Raw genomic sequence first — 21,013 nt, forward strand, 5'->3', positions numbered from 1 at the left:
GAAACTGACAGGAACAACATGGTTTTACTGGTGCTGCATGTAGGTCTGTAAGTGGTGCAAGTGTGTGTGCTTATTTGCATACCATGCTGGTAGGCGCCAGAAGCAGGGTCTGACAGGGAAAGCAGACACATACTGAGTTTCTGTAGAAAACCACAGCAAGATGCATTCAGATTCGGGTTCCTGAAAGAATTGGTAAGAGGGAGAAACACACATAAGAGTCACAGAAAATCAACTTAGAAAGCAGAATAAATAAAAGCAGAAATAAAGAAAGAAGGACAGCATCTGAGACAAACGGAGCACACATCTTTCACAATGCACGGTCAAATCAGTGGTGAGCGAGCTGTGAGACACAGGACAGGATGTGCCTTGACTCAGTCCTTTCAAATATGAAACACAGGCACGGCATGGTTCAGTTTCATTGCAGCTCAGAGCAGGGGGGCCTAAAGCCTACAGAGTCAACCACATTTATGACCACATTAACACCTACGAGAGCACAAACTCTAACACACCCACAAAAGCACATATGCTTATATGCATAAAACAGAAATATCTTAACACACACATACGCGCAAACACACACAGTAGGCTTTGAAGCTGCAGATCCGTTGCTCTGAGACAGACACACTGCTGAGAAGACTGGCTTATTGGAAAAAAAGTAGACAGAGTGACTCAGAAATGACAGATGTTCAGTTGTGTTATCAGTCTTATTGTTCAATGTGCCCCAACAGGGAATGATAATAAGAACTCAACTTTCTGAGCCACCATGGTGTAACACACACACACACACACACACACACACACACACTTTGTAGACAGCCGTGCTTTGTTAATTGCTGTGTATATGTGTGTGTGTGTGTGTCCTCAGGTTATCCTGTTACACTGTACAATACCTGTTTCCTGCACAGAGGAGCCCTTTGTGTTCCATAGCCAGTCTGTAGAAACCAGAGGATGCTGGAGGGAAGAGGAGGAGAAGAGCAGAATAAAGGAAGGATAAAAAACAGTTTATACATCACCTTTAAAAACAACTGTGACTACACAGCACATCACAGGCAGAAGAGAAACAAAAACATGATAATTAAAGTACACAAAAGTAAGTCAAATTATAAAACGAAATAGCTGAAAACTAAGAAAAGGCAAACATCTTCGGTCTACTTCTAAGGACAAAAAAAGGCTGATGAAAAGGGGCATAAAAGATCAGTGCTGTAAACAGGGGTTAGGCAATTTAGTGGTTTAAAAGTGGTTTAAAAGCATTTGACAATGCAGAGGGCGAGAGAGAGAAAGACACCTGTCATCATTATGCAGGAAACCAGCCACATGATTGAGTCTCAGTCCATGATCCCCAAACCTTCATATTCTAATCTCACATTAGTTTTCAAGCTCCATTCCCCCCTGATCCTTCAGAGGGAGAAGCTCATCATTTGGCTACATTGGATGTAATGTGACAGCAGTCATATTTTAATTCTATGGGGGAAAAAAAGCTATATCGTAAAGCTGTACATAATGTCTTGGCTGTTTCAGTGCTGCAGTGAGAGAGAGAGCTCCCCTCACTTCTTAGGGGGAAGTATTCATTTCATAAAGCTACTAATTCACTCTCTTGAGGACCTATGCCAAGGTACTGCTCAGCCATATCTGCAGAAAACTGTTCTGCTTTGTTAACTGCTTGCAGCATAAATATAAAGCTTAAGTTTCTTTTTAATGCCAACATGCTGGCTGCGGCTAGATGCCCAAGGCAACAAGTTTTCTGTCAATAATTAAGGCTCATCATGTGGATTGCCAGCTTTGGACAGATTGCTTAGTTTTCCCCCTACAGTGATATGAAATTTCATCTAGTCAATGTTCAGGCATTTACCTTATCTTTGATGAGAGCAGAGTCAACTGTTGGCATTGCTGTTTCTGGCATAATTTGAAATGGCATAAAATATGGACTTTAGTTTTATAAACACTACCTAACAGAAACAGATAGCTTCAGTGGTTCAGAGGATAACACAATCTGTTATGTGATAATGAAATGAAATTAAGTTTATTGCTCTTTGTATAACGAGCTCGGAACAGAGCAATATAGTAAAATTGCTCTTGATTCTGCTTATTTAATTTAGTTAGACATTTAAGGCTTTAAACAAAATGGATTGCAAGCAAGGTACTTCACAGGCAAATCAGCATTACAACAGCACGCTTGTTTAGAAATATGTTTGGTTCGTATGGTAATGTTTTGTATTCCCATGTGGGCTAAACACACAGAGGCCTCCAGTTTCATGGAGGTATGGGCCAGCGGCATATGTTGCCAGCAAGAGCAGCGGTGGTATGTGTGAAGCTGGCAATAACAAGACTTAAAAGGTGGGGCGTATTTAAAAATATGAGCTGTGTGGGCTGTCCCTGTATAACTGATCTCATCACAGTTTATCTCATGGAACCTTATCTTTAAATTTTCAGTTCACCACTGACATCCATCAGACAAACAAGTATGTACCTTCGACAGACAGCAAATCTAAAGAGAAACATCTTAAAATAAGGAAATCTGTCCACTATAATATATTGGCATCTCCTCTCCAGCTTACTTAATTTCAATTCTGTGCACAGAAAAAAAACAATATCATATACATTTCATGAAGGCAGCAGGAAATGTGTTATATTATTCAACAGGACTGTATAAAACCAAAGGCATTTCATGAGGTACTTCACCTACTTCATCATTTCAGACCTTGTATAATATTCCCATAATATCTGTGTCAGAACTAAACAAATCTGGTAGGGTTTAGTGATTTTACACTGAGCTTATATTATTGCATGTACATACTAACGTCAATGTAATATTTTAAAAAATATTTCTGAGGTAACTTGTGTGGTAATTTCTCTGTTTTAGTATTATATTTCATGACTTCATCAAATGTGTCAGCCTGTCTTATTTAGAGGCCCTCAGATAACGGAGAAGAGATTTTCCAGCTATTGCATTTGTGAAAGCTGACCAGTTTAGGCAGAATATTCACAAGATATCAGGATTGCCACACCTAACCCAGCAATGTGCCAGTGCAAAGGGAAGAAAACACACACAGCCAGTTTGCTGCCGCGAAACCAGAAGAGAGAATGTATGATACTGAAATCAAATCAAATCACGGGACACTTGCTGATTTATGGTTATACAGTGTTACCCAACGCACCTAGCTTATTTGCAAAGACAGGCATGAGAGATGGAAGGAGGGTGAACTGGGAGGATAGGATGGAGTAGAAGTGCTGCAGCATCTGAGCGTTGGGTGCACGCTCACACATCCTCTATACACACAGGAAATCACAGACAAATGACCAAAACACAAACTGTAATCATTTCTTGTCTGATTGATTGATTAGCCTGAATACAACTTTAGAAAAATAGGACAGAGGTACTGATCGATAGGCTCAAACATCTATGTGTACACAAAACAAATGAAGACAGAGGCTGTGTGGCTGTGCTTATTAATACAGTCATTTAGAGGAGCCGCCAGACAGAGCACAGTAATCATGGTGACCTATTTCTCAGAAAAGATATGTGACGAAATTTCAGGATCACTTTCTCAAGTGTTTGGTTACAAGTGTGTTTGACTGAAAGATAGAAGTTCAAGATTAGAAGATAATGAACCGTTTGTGTGCATCTGTGTGTATGTGTGAGTGCTTCCAGCTCTCACAGTCACGGTGGGTATCCAGACAGAGTCACAGCAGTGCAGCAGACATTGACATAAAGACTCCAGAGAGTCCAGAGCATGGCCGTGCTTCGATGGAGCTGTGAACGTGTTCTCCTTCAGAACAGGCTCTGATGCACACTCCTCAGCCAATCTTGAACACATATATATGCATAAATGTAAACACACCCACAGAACAGACACACAGGAAATACAGGTGCACATGCGTGCCAAGGATTTCACAGAATTCCCTCATCAACATTTCAATTTTTAAAAACTGTGAACTAATATTCACATTAATATGAACACTTTTTTCTAATCAAATATATATGGATATTTTTAAGTGGAGGGTGGATCATCAAACAATGAAAAAACAAACTAACCTAAACACTTTGTCTGCACATTAGTGGGTCAGTTTATTGCCTTTGAACTGTCCCAGTGCTCCCATTAAACTCCCTGAACATATGACCGGGCAATGTGCTGACCTGCAGGCAGCCTGAAAACAGATCAGGGCCTGGAGCAGAAATCCTTCTGACCTGGAAGCTTGGCTGCTGGGCTCTGACCTCTTCAGGCTCCCCTGGAGGACAAAAGAGATAGATGAGGAAAAACAAGAGAAGAGAGTAGAAGTGAAGCTTAAGACAAGCAAATCCGATCCCATCATATCACATCACAAAGAAAATCTTATCTTATCATCTTATTAAAGCACATCATCCAAACAGATTTCCTCAAGGGAATCATTAAAGCTTTATATAAAACAATGCAACTTCTCCATTAAGACAAACACAGAGAAAACCCTGAAGCCCTAACCCATCTTCAGTGACACCAGGTAAAAAGACCAATATCAATCTTGTATCTGTATTGTGACTCAGTGTGATTTAGTGTGATTCTTTGTGTCAAATGTGAAAATACATTTATTGTTTAAGTTGGAACAAGAATACATCAATTCCCTTTGATCGAAAATGTCAATCACTTACACAAACTGTACTACATTGTTAGATAGCATCAAAGGCAGACATGTCAGTGTTGCTTTTAATGGCACTCACAACCGCAGGAAAAATTCTCTGGAGAATCACAACAAGAGAAAGTCTCAGACAAACAGCATAGATAATTCTCTTCACCACCAGTTCTTGAATTTTGAATTTTTTTTTTTTGTGGATAAAACATACAGCAAAACTAACTCACAGAGCTTTGATGATGAGCAGGAGAGGGTAGGGACAGCTCAGAGAATCGGTTAGTGATGGCCTCTATCAATCCCTCTATCGCCCTGTATTGGACAGGGCTGGACTGGTGGTTCAGCCTGGAGAATTCAGAGAGCAGCAGCAGTTTATACAAAGGAAACACATGACATTTAAAACATACAACACTGTATGACTGTTTTAAGTGGGTGGGCAGGGAGGATGGTGAAGGGAAGAGACAGGCTGTAGCAGAGAGGGACATAATGTGTGTGTATATGTGTATGTGTGTACGTGTGCGCATCTGAATGAGTGCAACTCATGGACGGGTTTGCCGGAAGGTATAAAGTCCTTGAAAAATCACTTACATCAATTTATCTGAGAGTCAATGCATCTCTTAATCTGTGTTAGTGTGTATTCTATTTACCTGTGACATTGTGCGAGTGTATGTGCATAAAGTTGTCTATGTGTGTACTGAATATGTATGTTCAGTCGTTGATGAGTGTACGTGACTCAGTAAGTGAATGTGTGAGAAACTGACTTGAGCGATGTACCTGTTTGCAAGTTTGACACTGATTATTTATACATTCCTTCATCACTAACGTGTGGAAGGACTCTACTGAGAAATACCCTTCATAGATTTCAATAACAAACAATCCTCAGGATAAGGCTGTACAAGTACAATATGGGACTCATTTATGTATCTACAGCATGTGTGTTTGTGTATACCTGAAAAGGGCGGAGGCAGCGGAGGTAGCCTGTGTGGCTACCAGCAGGCAGGAGGAGGAGACTCCAGCTACCACTGCCTCTGAAACTGCCACAAACCCTGGAGCACTGGGGAACAGACGCACGCCTGGGGGCTGCCTGTACACACACACACACACACACACACACACACACACACACACACACACACACCACAAACACACACATTGAGCACCACCCACACCTTCCCCAAAAATTACATTATTTCTCAGATAAATAAGTGCCATTGTTAAATTGAAGTCTGGCAGCTAAAGGAACAGATCCTAGACTAGACAGAGAAACAGACATCTATGACATCAATTCTACTGGAAACACTGTTGTAAGCAAATAATCAAATATCAAGACGATATGGTAATAGCACGGTACTATGGATGTCGTAGATGAGTCATTGAGAACTATGCCAAAATAACAGAGAAACATTTTTGCTGATATGGGTTTTTGACATGGATGTCAATAAAGGCCCATCAAAAAGCTGACAGTCTGTTCTTTTGCCTGATCTACCGATCATTCTTTGGCTCGCTGTGCCAATACCAGCAGTGACTGTTTGCTGAGTCGCAATGAACCCGCCCTCCCTCAGTCTTACTCACCTACACGCAGACACTCATTTTCTCTCTGACAGGGCAGGGACACATAATAAACAAATAGTGCTGACCTATTGGCGTTACAAAGATCACCAGAGTATGTCTCTGGTCTATGATGCAGCACCACAACAGCTGTGGACTGGCTCCCTGTTGCCACAACAGTAGTCGCATAGAACATCCTAAATAACACGTGTGTGCACATAAAGGTGCGCACAAACACAGACACACACACACACACACACACACACACACACACACACACACACACACACACACACAGTGGTGTTTAACCATTGATGCCAACAAACAAAAAACAGCCGCCACAAACACGCATATGCTCACACAGAAATACAAAATGCACTCACTCACACATATGCGCTGTAAAGACACACGTTAATGGCCAAATTGGGTAAGACTCCGGTCATCTCTCTCTCTCTCTTTCTCTCACTCACTCTCTTACACACACACACACACACACACACACACACACACACACACACAAACACTTCAGCTTGTTCAGCACTTTAAGAGCTCTGGCCTAGCTACATTTTTACTGTTCCACTCAGTGTAAAGGACAAATTTCCCTCGCCATTTGAAATCTCTTATCCTCTGTATCATTGCCATGTGACGGGTGGAACATTCCATTAAAATTATGTCAACCTTGCAGAAATATGACAGTGTTTTCCTGGCTCGTGATATATTTTCATCTGTGAGCCAGGAGACAGTTAATTCAAATATAATTAAACTTCCCAGTGCACCATATTTAACATGTTTTACAGAAGGTCGCTTCTCCTTGTCGGTGTAGCTGAAGTTGTACATGCTGTTCGGTTTGTGTACAAACATACAGTGGTGTAAAAACCATTAGCATAATTGTTTGTGTGGTTTTGGTCATTTTAACATGCATACGCTTCACAGCTACAACATACACTGTGAAGGATGTGTTGCAGTTACAATGTAAAAACTTCTGAAATGCCACAAAATGGAAAATACAAATAAGAAGAATGTCAAACATTAATTCATTCAAACTGCAAACTGTTTCCTCGGTTGAAAATATTTTCCTCTGAAAAATGTGAGGTCTGAGGGTCATCCAGAATAACCAGGACAATGTTTCTCAAAAGAAATGTCGCTGTTGAAAAACACATCTTTTCTATGTTATTTTTCTATGCTTTTCAAAGATCTCAATAAATAAACTCTCGACTTTGTTTTTTTGTGATTTAACTGAACTAACCCTTTAACATACACAAAGTAGGTGTAACAATACAGGGACCATTTGACAAAAATGTCAGCATGGAAAACAGCTGCAGCTAACTGGGACGCCTTAATTAAAACTACTATTTTTATTTGCTGCCGCTGTGTCTACCCTCCTGTGATGTGACGGTGCTCTGTTGGAAGTGTAGAGAAGCTGAGGTGTAGTGACATCATTTTTAGTCAGTGAACAAAGATGCTCAGTGCAGGAATCTTCTGGGGAGCTGCACGTCTAGTGCAGTAGAATAGTTTTGGCATTCTGACAGCTCAGAAAAAAACAAACACTACAGAGCAGTCTCACCTTTCCAGTATCTCAGTAAGGAGCAGCAGACCTTGTTTCGGCACTTCCAGGATGGTCAGCCGCAGAGCCTCCTTCAGACTGCGCACCAGGGACTCAATACCTAACACACACAAAGACAAACACTCATTGTGTCAAAGAAATACTTGACACACATTTGTCAAACCTATATTTCAGGCTACAACGACTTCCTTCATTTAATGAGTAACATGCTCATAAATGTAACACATGCACTAAGCACGCACACACACAATCATGCATGACACATAAACAGTGGCAGTGATACATCTTTCTAATTTACTGCTACACAGAATCTGCTGTAATGATCTCATGTTCATACTGAACTAAAACAAGAGCTTAGTAGCACAAGGAGTGGTTGGCACTCCAGATATCCTGTGTACTGGTAAATTAAGTTTGTACTGCAAGTGTTTTTCAAACAGTTGAAGTGCTGCAGAATTAAAGAAAGCCACAGACAGTGGAACCTCAAATAAATCATCTAGTGAAATGGCTCACACCAAAGGCATACAAACACACACACATCTGTGTGTCAAAACAATATTCATTACCATTCATTAGGGATGAAAAAATAAAACATGAAATCAAAATTGAAGTTCTACAGTGACACCATAACAAACAGACCTAACGCACACATACAGCACACACACACAAACAGGGATGACATGATCATGCCTCGGGAGTGTTTTTGATCTGTCTAAGCTGTCTCACCATAGACAGAGTGACACTGGGAGAAGAAGAGAGGGTCGTCAGTCAGTAACACCAAACAACTGTAGACAGACCACAGCAGCACCTCACTACTGCTACTGGCCAGACGGTCAAACAGAAACTCTATAAGGGAAAGGAGAAAAGAGATATGGCGAGAGGTTAACAGAGAACAGGGAACAATACTGGTACAATGTAATACTCTTCTGTAGCATCATCATACCACTTCCAAAACAGGGTGTACTTTTTTCATGCAAATCTGATACACAAAAAAGGATGGTAATATTCTTTTTTAAAATCACATCCTGAAATTCTGGGGCAAGAGAGGAACACAAATAGAATCCCTAAAGTGATGAAGAGATAGACTTATAACAGTAGAGGAGAAAGCAACAAAGACAGCCGAGAAGAAAGAGAGATACACAGAGAGACAGCAAGAGAAATAACAAAAATGCAGACAAAGAGAGGGAGTCAAAAGGAAACACAGAAGAAGGCAGAATACAAATCAAAGAAGGCAACAGCTTGTATAGCTAGCATATCCCAGTCACTGTGTTTGTGTGTCTGTGTGTGCATATCACCAGGTACGTCAGCCTTGATGAAGGGAGCACTGCACCGACTGGGAGAATGAACCAGGACGGATGCAATACACTTTGCACTGGTCGCCTGAAACGTCTCATCTCCACTCAGCAGCAACTGGAAAACACATTTTAGGTGCTATATTAGAATCCACCAATCATTGAAGACACACAGCATCATAGATTATACATTGCATTGTGTGCAGGGCTTCCACAGTGTTTATAGACTGTTTGACGTTCATAAAGTATAGTTTCTTCCACACTGCCAGGTTGCTGATGACATAAGAGATAAAGCAATATTTTGCAGTATACTTCAGTACACGGTCTGTGCTCTGAGCTTAGTTATAAACACTTTCCACAAAACCTTGGACAGACTTAGTGTGCTGTATATGATGCCATTTAGTACCAGTAAAAACTACTAAACAATTTTGAGAAAAGTAAATTATTATCTTTTCTTGTTTAGTTGTTTATGTTGTTTGTCTTTGCAACTGCAAAAACACTTCAATTCTTTTTATTCTGTTTGCCTGTACTTTTCATGCAGTTGTGTATTTATTTATAGGTAATAAATCTACACTCAATGGTGAGCTACAAAAAAAACTACTAACGTCATGAGCTGTGCTGTAATGTGAGTCATAACTGAGAAAATCTAACTAGATGTAATCTACCCATTGATTTCCCAGACATGAAGCACAAATATTTGTCCAGTGTAAACCCTCCCTGAATCCCTATTCAAAGGCACATTAATCCAGGATTAGAGCTTCTTGTTATGATTATCGTCAGTGCCAGAATGCGGGACTTGGGGATGGGAGCCGGATGTTTGGACAGAGACCTTTTTCAGTATGAGAGGCAGAGGGCAATGGTCAGGGGACTGTTGCTCTTGGTTTTGGCTGAGGATCTGCCTGTTGTTGGTGTGGATGTTCTGGTTCTCATCGCACATGATGTGATTGCCAGGGCTGTTCATCAGAACTGACACTGCCTCTCCCAGCTGCACCAGCAGCCACAGCAGGCCTAACAGATGAAAGACAAGGTGTGAAAACAGACGCTGATGACAAAGCTCAACATTCTACAAATCGAATATATATACATATATATACACAAATCCTAACAGGTCAATAACAAGGTTTTAGACAAGACATGGGGGTAGATACATTCATGATAACATGCACTTATGAATATCAGACAACCTCTGCAATGATACTGTGGTGTGGAGATTCTTCACAATCTGTGTGAATGTGTGATCATAAAAACGCAGAATGCAACTTGCCAAAACATAGGATAAATAGCATATGATACTCTTGATGTATATACTGTAGCCATTTCTCAAACAGAGTTTAAAATGGTCAGGTCAGAGCCTAATGATATGGACACACACCTCATCTGGGGAAAGATCAAACAAGTGGTGTGGTTAGCATGACAAAAAGCAGATACATTAAACATGAGTAATAAACATCAACAATAAAGGCTCAGCCCAAGTCCAACCAAATGTCATACTACCATACAAATGAGCACTGAGGCACACAAGTCCACTGAGGCCCTCCATTATCTGCTTTTAATAGTGCAAAACTGATTTAAGTTTCATAAAAAGATATTAGGAGAAACACATACTGTACACAAATGAGAACTCAATGCAGTAAACAGTTATGTAATTAGCAATTAAATGTTGCCCAGCTGCATGGATTTTCTTCTCCTTTCCAGCCATCTGGAGACAAAGTAATAAAACGAAAAAATAAATTATTTTTAAAGGTGTTATATGTAAGAATTGGCCACCTGTTGAATTCATACTCTATAGTCCAAACAAAGTGGAGGCAGCATATCACCAGAAAGTTGGGGTGTCTACCCCCATCGTAAGAAACGAGGAAATGCACAGTCCCTCCCATAGGTCTTTACCTAAGAGATCTCAACATAGGTCAGTTGTTGACATGTTGCCAAACCTGCATGGATTGGTGAAAAAATCTGATTAACTGGTAACTAACTGGTAGGCTGTTTGCTTTGGTCATTGTTAGACTGCTGACGACAATTTCGAGGTTGTAGGAGTAGAGGACGAGGAGCGCGAGGGAGAGGGAGAGCAGTTAGGGCAGCAGCAGCAAGGCTTCCTAGTTAGCATGCTAACTTCAGTAGATATCTCTGCAACACAACGCATAAAAGTCTTTGACATAACGTCAAAACTGCTATTTCTTCACATTCTGTTGACAATTTTAGTTCATTTTGAACGTTTTAAACTAAAATTCTTACATGTAGCTCATTTAAACATAGCAGCACATTTTCTTGTCTGTCTTGAACACTGTCTATAATACAGCGCTGAAGAAAAACAATAATAACTATAATAATAACTGTTTGATTCTTGCATGTTGCTGTTCTCACCGGGGCTGGTGAGGGTAAGCTTATTAAGATTAAATCAATTCAAAATTACACAAACAACAACAGCAAAAGCTCAACTGCTGCTACTCTTAAAAACTGGAGTAAACCAATCTTGCAGCTTAATTCCTCAGTGCATCCCACCTCTCTCCCAAGTTAATATAGTGATAAAACAACTCCACATTTCTTAAAGATAATGACTCTATTTCCTCTTCATAAACTCCTCTGCACCTAGTGTAGACCTCCTTTCTGGTTGTCGCCAAACCACATTTCATCTCAGTGTAATCGCTCCTCTTTCTCCATCTAGCTTTACTCTAAAGTAGATTCTGGATCTTCATTGTGAAAGATGATGATGGACGTGTTATTCTCGGACCTGTTAGCTTTTCTAAAGAAACAAACAAAAAAACACAGCTATATTTCCTTAATAACCCCACCAACTAGTGGAGACCTCTTAGGATGAGACAGTAGTTGGTGAATTGACTTGAAGTGTCTTAAAATGCATAAAAAAACTAATTGTCATTCACACTGTAAAGTCTTTTACTCCTCTTTTCAGCCACCTAATAGTCCTCATCCTTATTCTCACCCAGGAGTAAGGCTATGTTTCATATAGGGCAACACATTCATAATAGCCTTCCCCTCAGACTGACACCAGACTAGTTGCTGTTGCGCTCTGCTCAAATTTTCATCCATTTTTAATAACATCCTCCCCTTATCTCGACTTGTATTTTTCATGCTTGCCTAAGCTAAGCATACTGTACTGATCTCAACAACTTCAAACCGTTAGATGATAGCAACTCAATCTCACTTAGTCTATCTAGAGCTTAATACATCGAAATGAGGCCAATCATTTTTGCAATTTTTCATCCAGGCAGCTAATGATGCTCTCAAGTATACTTTTATACAGACAAAAAAGTAAGTTCCTACAAAGTGAAAAAAACAGGCTCAAAAGTCACAAAACTCCCTCTACACATGCATGGTCATGGAAACTTTTAGTTCAAAGAAGACTATTTTAATTTAAAATATATATATTGGCTTGGCTCCAGACAGCTGATTGCAAATGTATGAAACTACTTTTGAAAAAAAAACTTTTGAAATTATTGAATGTAATTAATATTTAACTAGTTAAATTTCACCCATTAAGCCTATTAAAAATAAATCTTAAAAAGCAAATAAATAAAATAAGTGACACATGTTTTGTCTCACCAACACAGTTGTTGATGAGTTGAGGGGAGCTGGCATTGTCCAAGGTCTGCAGCAACAGGATACACACTCTGTCCCTGATAGCAACGGGCAAGTACTGGGCTGCTGAGCCCCCAGCTGCCCCAAACAGCTTGAGCCACACATACAGGGCCGAAGCCTTCAGTGCTTCATCGGGGTAAAGCAAGGCCGAGCACAGGCGCTCTAGCAAGGGCACTGGTGGATAGAGATGGAAGTAAACACATAAAAAGAGGGTTTAGACAGAGTAAAAGAAGAGGATACCACAACACAACAAATAGACATCTTACATATGAATGCAAATAATCCAGTGAAGGTAATGTATTGTGAGAGAAGCACAGATCACAATGACAGCAGCGAGACGTCAACATGGGAACAAAGTGCATTTGTGAGTTTCAACTTCTTTAGCTGTGACAGACAGTGGTGAAGCAACATTGGAGGGAAAGTTGTCATGAAGATGAAAGGATTGAAGACTGGTTATTGAGGAGAGAGCGCAGTAAAATGCCAGACAGAAGAGAGAGTAAGAAAATTTGATTAAAAATATACATGAGGGCAGGATAGGAGTCTCCTCTCTGAGCACAGACAGGAGCTAGAGACTCCCAGGTACACTGTCTGACAGAGAGAGCATGATTCAGATTCACAAGAAGGGAAAAAGAGGAAGACAGAGGCACTCATGCAGGGAGTGACAGGTAGAGGTAGAAAGGCAAGTTAGTGAAAGAGAGAAAGCCAGAGGGTGAGAGAGTATAAAACAGATGCAGAGGGGAGAGCCATCCAGACTGGAAACCACAAAAACAGAGGGGGAAAGAGAGGGACACAAGGAAAACAGTAAGATATGGAGAGAGAGAAATTACAGACAAACAGAGGCAACTTCTGTTACTTGCAGAATTTATCATAACATCTATGCATAAACATAAAACCATAAAAAGCATTTACAATATCACTGTGATATAGTTCACAATGTCTGTAACTCATTTTCTATCTAAAAAATGATCAAGAATATTTTATAAATGATATACTGAATGAAAACAGGGGTAGCAAAACATGTGTGCGTGTGTGTACTGTAAGAATGACGGTAGGACACAGTGCAGACTGATTCTCATACACCATCCCTCTACCATAGCTTAGCGAGCTTTCTGCCCGTGTCCACATCCACAAAATTCAGATCAAGTCAAATGATTAGCAGTAGTAGAAGTCAAATTATAGGCCCACAGTGGCACACTATAATTTTATACAAGGATGAATATGCTGGCAACAGTGGATGCAAGATTAATTCATAACCCAGCTCTGTTAATCAGGTATCTTAATGCAAGTAAGATAACGGTTACATGACACCTATAATACCAAACTACTGCATTAATGTTGCTACAATTAAATTATTATAAGTGTGAAAGCTATGAAAAAATAAGGGTACACATGATGAAAGGTGAGACACAGACAAAGAGAGACAGAGGTGGCTACAGAGGAAAGGGAAGCAAATGAGTATAAAAGAGCAAAAGAATAAACAGTATTTAAGTGCAGGGTAGCGCTGGAGGTGGAAGGAGACAGAGGAACAGAGAGTCAGTGAGTGTAGAAGAGAGAGAGAAAGAGAAGACAAAGTAGGAGAGCCATGGCCAAGCCTAGCTGTTCTGTGAAGCAGATCAAAACCCATGTGAGCCAGGAGAGGCTCCCAGACATGTTTGATTAAACCAAAATATATGAGGCGGCCAAGATGAGAGCCAGGCATAAAGAGAGGGGAGAGCAAAGAAGGGAGAGGGGGAGGAGGGAGATAAGACCTCCACAGAGGAGGGAAATGGAAGGAACACAATATAAGAGTGGTAAACGGATGGGCGGAAAATAAAAGCCTTCCTGTTGTTTAACACCACATGTTATACACGCATACAAACACAGAACAGACGCACAAAGAACTGAAACAAAAAAGATTAAACATTTTTCCTTTGCTGTCTTTAATGGAGAAAACCAAAGGTTCATTTCCGTTTGACTTGTTTACTGTTTTGCTGGCCCAATGCGACGCTGTGCACTCTGAACTAGCACTCTCTGTTCTTCTTGTGATCTGCTTTCTACAGTATTTCTCTGTTGTTTTACACATGTTGCTTCACATCGTTTAACTAAACATTTCCCTGGTGTTCCAGTGTTTCCCTTAAATAAATGCATTTGTTTGGCTCACCAAAATATCCCCCCCCGAGCCAAAACATATTTATGTATGTCTTTATTTCAAAAGTACATAGAGAATAAAGTTGAAAGAGCAGAACGATCTGACAAAATGGTGCAGTCATGTGTAGTCTTACTAGAGAAATTATGTCCTTAATCACTTAACTGTTGGATTTTGGAGCTCTGACGATCTAAAACTATGAGAAACACAGTAGCTTGTACCATTGCTCTTTCCTTCCATGTTATCTTTGTCTGCCTTCGTCTTTCCTTATCTCATTAATGCTTCATCTCCCCTCCCTGCTCCCTCATTGTTTCTGAATCCACTCATCAGTTAAGACCTGAGGGAGTTGGACACCAGCAATGCAGAAATGAGAGAGGGAGGGGGAAAGAGAGAATGAAAGAAAGATTCAGGCAGCGGGTCAATGTTCACACTAGGTCCTCTTTTACTTCTTGTATACATCAATGATTTGCATTTGATATCAAAAGAAGTGCTCTACATTTTATATGCTGATGATACTAATGTTTTTCTCACAGATAAAGATGAACATAGGTTGATAACCCGTATGAACAATGTTCTACACAGGATGGATATCTGGTGCAATAAATTATCCCTCAATGTTAAAAAGAGTGCTTATATCTTCAAGCCTAAAATCAGAACCCTATCAGATCATCTTTGCCCAATTCTCATAGCTAATAATGTGCCTGAATATGTTTCCCATGTTAAGTTCTTAGGCGTAATCAGTGATGATCAACTTAACTGTATACCCACGTCTCTTATGTGTCCAACAAAGTTGAACAAAATGTTGTTATTAGTAAGACATATGTTGTCAAGAAAAAACTTTCTGGATTTATATTTCTCTATGAATTATCCTTTCACATGTTATAGCAATATAGTTTGGGCAAGCACATATAAAACAAGTCCTCTATTCCATCTTTTTATTACAAAAAGAAATTCACTGGGTCACTAACTCTAGCTGGAATGCTCATACTGCCCCATAATCTCAAACCCTGGATTTGCTCAACATATCAGACATCAATAACCTTCAGATAGGTACTTTTGTATTTCAATATCTTAACAATTCACTTCCCATTTCCTTTCACAGTTTGTAACTAGATCTTAGATCCACTGTTATCACACCAGATCAGTTGGTCTTCTATATAGTCAGTTCTACAGAACTAGCCTGGGATAGTTTTCAATGAGGTACAGAGGTCCAGGTATATGAAACAGCTTTTCTGCTTCCCTTTGCTGTCACTCCTCATTTCTGATTTTTAAAAAAGAACATTTTTCTTGACAGAGCACAGTACTATGTAGATGAGGTATAATACAGTACATGAAAGCAGTACAAATATATGTTATTGTAATCCTTGTTTTTATTTCTTTCTCTTTTTAGCTTTTAGTATTTTTTGTTTGGAAATTTTATTCTCTTCTTCTCTTCTTTCTTTTAGATATTTCGAAAATATTTATGTCTGTTTGTAAATGTGTGGCAAGCATATACAGCTGTCTTTAATCTAAATGTTAGGTGTGTTCCTTTTATAAGCACTCAGGGCTTTTTCATCCCACCTGTGCATTTTCTTATGTTATTTTATAATTCTTATATTATATGCACAAATAAAGGACTGAGCTAACTAAAACTAAAACTGTGCTAAAGAACTAAAGAAAGAGCAAAATGTGTTGGGTGCTCTGGGCTCGTGTTGTCATTGCTGTGCTGTTGTCATTAGTCCAAACAGTCACACAAAGACTTGTTGAGTGACAGGCCACAGACGAGCACACACAGTCAATAGTGGCAGCCCGCATTTTGCATCAGCATCGCAACAACCGGCCACTACCTGCGGCTGCTCAGGGGATCTCGTAGAACTCATGGAAATGCATGGGAGGTGGACACAGTAGCATAGTAAAATAACTATGATGCCTGCTTATTTGGCATAAGGCTCACATTCACTCTTGCCTGTATAGACAAGCACGCAGACACGACACAAACACACTACAACATACACACACATGCTTGAAGTTGATTAACGGTGCCCATTAAACAGAGTGGCGTAATGGTTCAGTGAGTAGACAAACATCATACAGGTGGCTGTAGCAGAGATTAAATTGGCGCATTTGTGTGTGGGAGGGGTGGTGAGGTGCATGTTCTACCTCACACTACACTGCAGAATTACACATATATATATATATATATATAGTGTATGTATATCCATATATATGGGGTATTTCAGGAGAAAGGTTGGATGAACACGTATATGTAACTTTTGTAGCTTTTTATTTTCAGCAAGAGCTGGACTGGGATTGGCTATGCAGACAGAATTTTAAGTATGGACACAGCACGGTTATTTCAATGCAGCTGGAGCGTAATTGAAAAGGTCATAACAGCTAGAGAGATTGAATTGAGAAAGTTCAGGGGAATGGCTATGAAAAATACAGTTTTGTGAATTTATTCCCATTTCTCAGAAGCAGAGGGAATGGAATAGGAACGGCATGGAGAAGAATTTCAGAAGTGGACACAGCACAACTATTTCTATTAGAGCTGGGTGATGTGGCTGAAAAAGGAGATAAAATGTTTCATTCAGTCGATATCAATAATTATTGATCATTTGTTATGACGCTTCTTTAATCAAGACCAGAAGAAAAAAGGTTGAATTGAACCACTTCATTTAGAATCTAACCACCTTACCTTGAATTTAACAATTTCCTCGTCATCTGCACATTTCTGTTGTGTCACATGTTGCAGCATCTCCATTATCAAGGGATATGATTATGATAGGCTGTTTAAGAGCCAGAGTGTATTCATTATGTACTTTCATGACGGTTTGCATTTAAGTGAAAATATCTAACTTTCTATCAAACAATTTTCTGTCCATCGCCGGTACACATCGCTATCATTTTATCGCCCAGGACAAATTTCTATGCATTAGGGCTATAACTGAAGACGTCAAAATAGCCTGTTGTGTTTGTTTGTGGATTTCCCTGTGCAGAGAACAAGTGATGCTGAAAATTAAATATTCGTTCATACCCTTCTCTTCCATTTGTGGTAAACTGTATTTATGTATTTATAATATATTTCTGGATCTAAGCTTCCGAGGTGAATTGCCCCAGCGTCGTGTTATTTTTCTATCCAATTTGTTTAGATGGCACAGTGAAGAAAGAAGAAGAGAGGTGTGGCAGCATGATGAGCCATCTGAGATCTGACATGATTCCTCAGTTGCATTTTAAAAACTAATCCAAACCAACGTTTTTTTTTGTGGATTCTCTATTCTCCCCCAAAAGAAAAATGTATCTTTGCTTGCTCCCTCAGAAGTCAGCGTCCGCTACAGAGCAGCATGCTTACAGTCGAAAAGGATTCAGCTTCAAATTGTAAAGCCCCTTCAGTTTAAATTAATGATCTGTGATTTAGGTGCCTGGTTTAACTGCGAGATGTGATTGGGTGTCTGCTGCAGTGTCTCACCATACTGAGTCACCAGACAATGGGCCACATTGGGGACAGCTTCCACTAGGCTTCCCAAGAAGTTGAAGGTGGGCAGGAAACCCTTCACACTCAGCTGGTCACTCAGCTGGACAGGGAATGCACAAAATAAAAACCAATAAGAATAGATATACGACAATGTAAAAGGAACTTGTCTGGATGAACATGGCACAGGAACATATTCACAGTGTGAAGCCTCACAGCCTATAGGTACATGGTCAAGATCAACAAGATATCAGATACACCACACAGGGAGTCTAAAACATTGTAAGCAGAAATGAGCAAGTGATACAAAGGAGACTTTACGACAATTGATAAAATAGACAATGAACAGTGACGGTCAGTCTCTTAAAGACGAAGCCCTTTTGCTTATATGTTATGTAGGATTTTCAAAATCACCTCTTCGGGGCAGTTGTAGCAGCACAGCAGACATGAAAAAAGTTGACTTCTACAATAATATTTATCAATTTCCTTTTTACATTGTATTGAAATCACATCCAACTACAACTACTACAACTCAAACTTATTCTCCAGATCCTCTTACGTATTAATCTGAGACACATGCCTTTAACCCATTCTTTTTCAGAAATCAGAAAAAAAAAAACCTGCATGTTTTTCCAGTACTCAGATAGTCAGATTGCTTTAAAAATCTGTTTTGTCAACAGAGTGTTCTTTAAATACACTTTCTTTAAAATGTTCTAATCAGTCTCTATTCGAGTAACATAAATGAGATCTGTCTGCACCTCTGCCTGGTGTTATACCTCTCTGTCATCATAGGTATACACAGATTTACTGTTTTCCACCTGCAGCGTTGGCTGCTGAATGAGGCTTTTCCACTACTGCCTCCCCCAGAGGTGACACAATAGCAGCAAGAGAGAGACAAGCACGGTGTCTGTTTACTAAACAACCCTGAGAGGATATGTTGTTAGTTACACAAGTGCTGTTAAATATTTTAAAATGTTGAATGTGTTTCTGTGCCTGCATGTGTAGATGAGCAGGTGCATTTCACTATATATGTCTGTAAATTTGTTTGTCTCACCTGTTTGTGTATCTCATCCAAAACAAAGCGAAATGACAGTTCACTCTGGAGCTCTAAAAGCAGCTGAACCAGCACTGACACACATTAACACACACAAATGCATGCATGTACACAGGCACACACATCAAATACAAAACACAGAGAAGCATTCATTAAATAAACATCACAGTTACGTATAGCGTCACACTTTTCTAGGAAAATCTCTGCAATTGTGAGGCAGAGAGAAACAACAGTAGGTATTTATTAATTCAATATTGATGAGTCATCCAGAGTTTTATCTTTTTAAATTCTTTGTTTCATTTTAGGATTTTGTTTAATCAGTGTTTATTTTTTGAGTGACTGTGATAACGTGCGTTGTGCATTAGGGTTTCTTGGACTAGTTCTGCTGTCACTATATGCTACCAACAGTCCATATTGTTTATTAACATAACATCTGATCTCATGGCCATAAGGACAACATGCAGGTATACCTCTCAGCTAAAACCAAAGCTTGCATTAAGTTGGCTGCTTTACATGACTGCTCAGCTGATTTTAGAAAGATTCTGGAAGATTCTTGGCTTTCTTTCTACTCCTTTATTTCTCCTCATACACACAGATATTATGACTGCATTATTTATAGGGCTCAAATGAGTTGCAAAATGTGTTCTTCACACATTCTCTGCACAGAGCACAGTGCTTGAGCACTCTACTGACTATTACAGCAAAGTGGTCCCTAAGGCATTTTAAGACAGCTACCATAAAATCATTCTGTCATTTGCACTTAGCAAAACATTTTTGTATTTTGAAAGACTTAGCTGCAGTGAGACAAATCTGACTGCACTTAAAAACTGCTGGTTTGCTGAGAGTCCAACATTAAGAGAAGACACAAAAATCAGCAAATAGCAGCCTAAACTGATCATTAAATACAAAGAGAAGGGGTACTGCGCAGCACAGCAGTGGAGGAATATCAAAATGTGAAATTAGGTCAAAGATGTTAAATTTAGAAATTGGTATGTGGAGTCAATTCAAGATTGCCTTAGTAACCAGCAGTGACCATTATCACAGTCACAAAGAGTTTGTGTGTCTTTGAGAAAAAAGTGACTCATAGCCTGTGTATGTGTGTGTGTTTGTGCACTCTCACACTGTCTGCATTATAACTACACAGAAAGTCCATAGTATACATAGTATCTACTAGTAGTACTACATAGTATCTACGTTTGTGTGAGTGTAATGTGAGCGTGTACAAATGCATGTGTGCTCTGTGTGTGCATGGGTGTGCGTGCACACACGGACACACAGGCATATATTATCCAAACCACAAAGAAGCTTCTCTTCACCTTGGTCAACCTTTTCCAGAGTGGCTGGGTCCTCCACTGTGTGAAGCATCCCTAGGGACAGAACAGTAATGACAGGCTAGATTTAAAAAGCATACTTTACAAACCCACTGCAAAGTACACAGGTCTCACAGAGTTATAATAAGAAAAAGAAAGCTCCAAAATGAATACATTAAATGGGGATTCATGAGTGTCTAATTGATCATACTGTACAGTTTGTACCCAAATGAAACCTGTTACACAGTCACACATGTTGCATTTACTGCATCTTGAGTTAGTTTTGCTGGATTTACAAAACATGCAGCAACAAAAAAAGCCATTAAATGACACGTGTAAGAAATGAAACAATTTATATAGCTGCATCTGTAAATATTACCCTACAAGTATGTACAAAAGGACAATGGGTAGTGGGGGAGATGAAAGGCATATTGTATATTGGATTACACTCTCTTTGGCACATGGTGAAGCTCAGTTCA

At 39.7% G+C, this 21,013-nt stretch overlaps 1 protein-coding gene across 1 annotated transcript in view; it reads right to left on the reverse strand.

Annotated features, from left to right (window-relative positions):
* The window catches only part of LOC139300743 (meiosis inhibitor protein 1), a 54,009-nt gene that overhangs the window by 30,828 nt on the left and 2,168 nt on the right, over positions 1-21,013 (reverse strand). Inside the window, exons 3-18 of the mRNA XM_070923925.1 lie at positions 20,541-20,591; positions 19,225-19,298; positions 18,168-18,273; positions 12,562-12,771; positions 9,833-10,011; positions 9,007-9,121; positions 8,438-8,557; positions 7,715-7,814; positions 5,552-5,686; positions 4,833-4,947; positions 4,136-4,227; positions 3,657-3,804; positions 3,156-3,267; positions 891-951; positions 290-340; positions 83-180 (exon numbers count right to left, since the gene is read on the reverse strand). Coding sequence (XP_070780026.1) covers positions 83-180; positions 290-340; positions 891-951; positions 3,156-3,267; positions 3,657-3,804; positions 4,136-4,227; positions 4,833-4,947; positions 5,552-5,686; positions 7,715-7,814; positions 8,438-8,557; positions 9,007-9,121; positions 9,833-10,011; positions 12,562-12,771; positions 18,168-18,273; positions 19,225-19,298; positions 20,541-20,591 — 1,767 coding nt within the window. The remainder of the gene's footprint in view (positions 1-82; positions 181-289; positions 341-890; positions 952-3,155; positions 3,268-3,656; positions 3,805-4,135; positions 4,228-4,832; positions 4,948-5,551; positions 5,687-7,714; positions 7,815-8,437; positions 8,558-9,006; positions 9,122-9,832; positions 10,012-12,561; positions 12,772-18,167; positions 18,274-19,224; positions 19,299-20,540; positions 20,592-21,013) is intronic.

Source organism: Enoplosus armatus, chromosome 17 (assembly GCF_043641665.1).
Source record: "Enoplosus armatus isolate fEnoArm2 chromosome 17, fEnoArm2.hap1, whole genome shotgun sequence".
Classification (NCBI taxonomy): Eukaryota; Metazoa; Chordata; class Actinopteri; order Centrarchiformes; family Enoplosidae; genus Enoplosus; species Enoplosus armatus.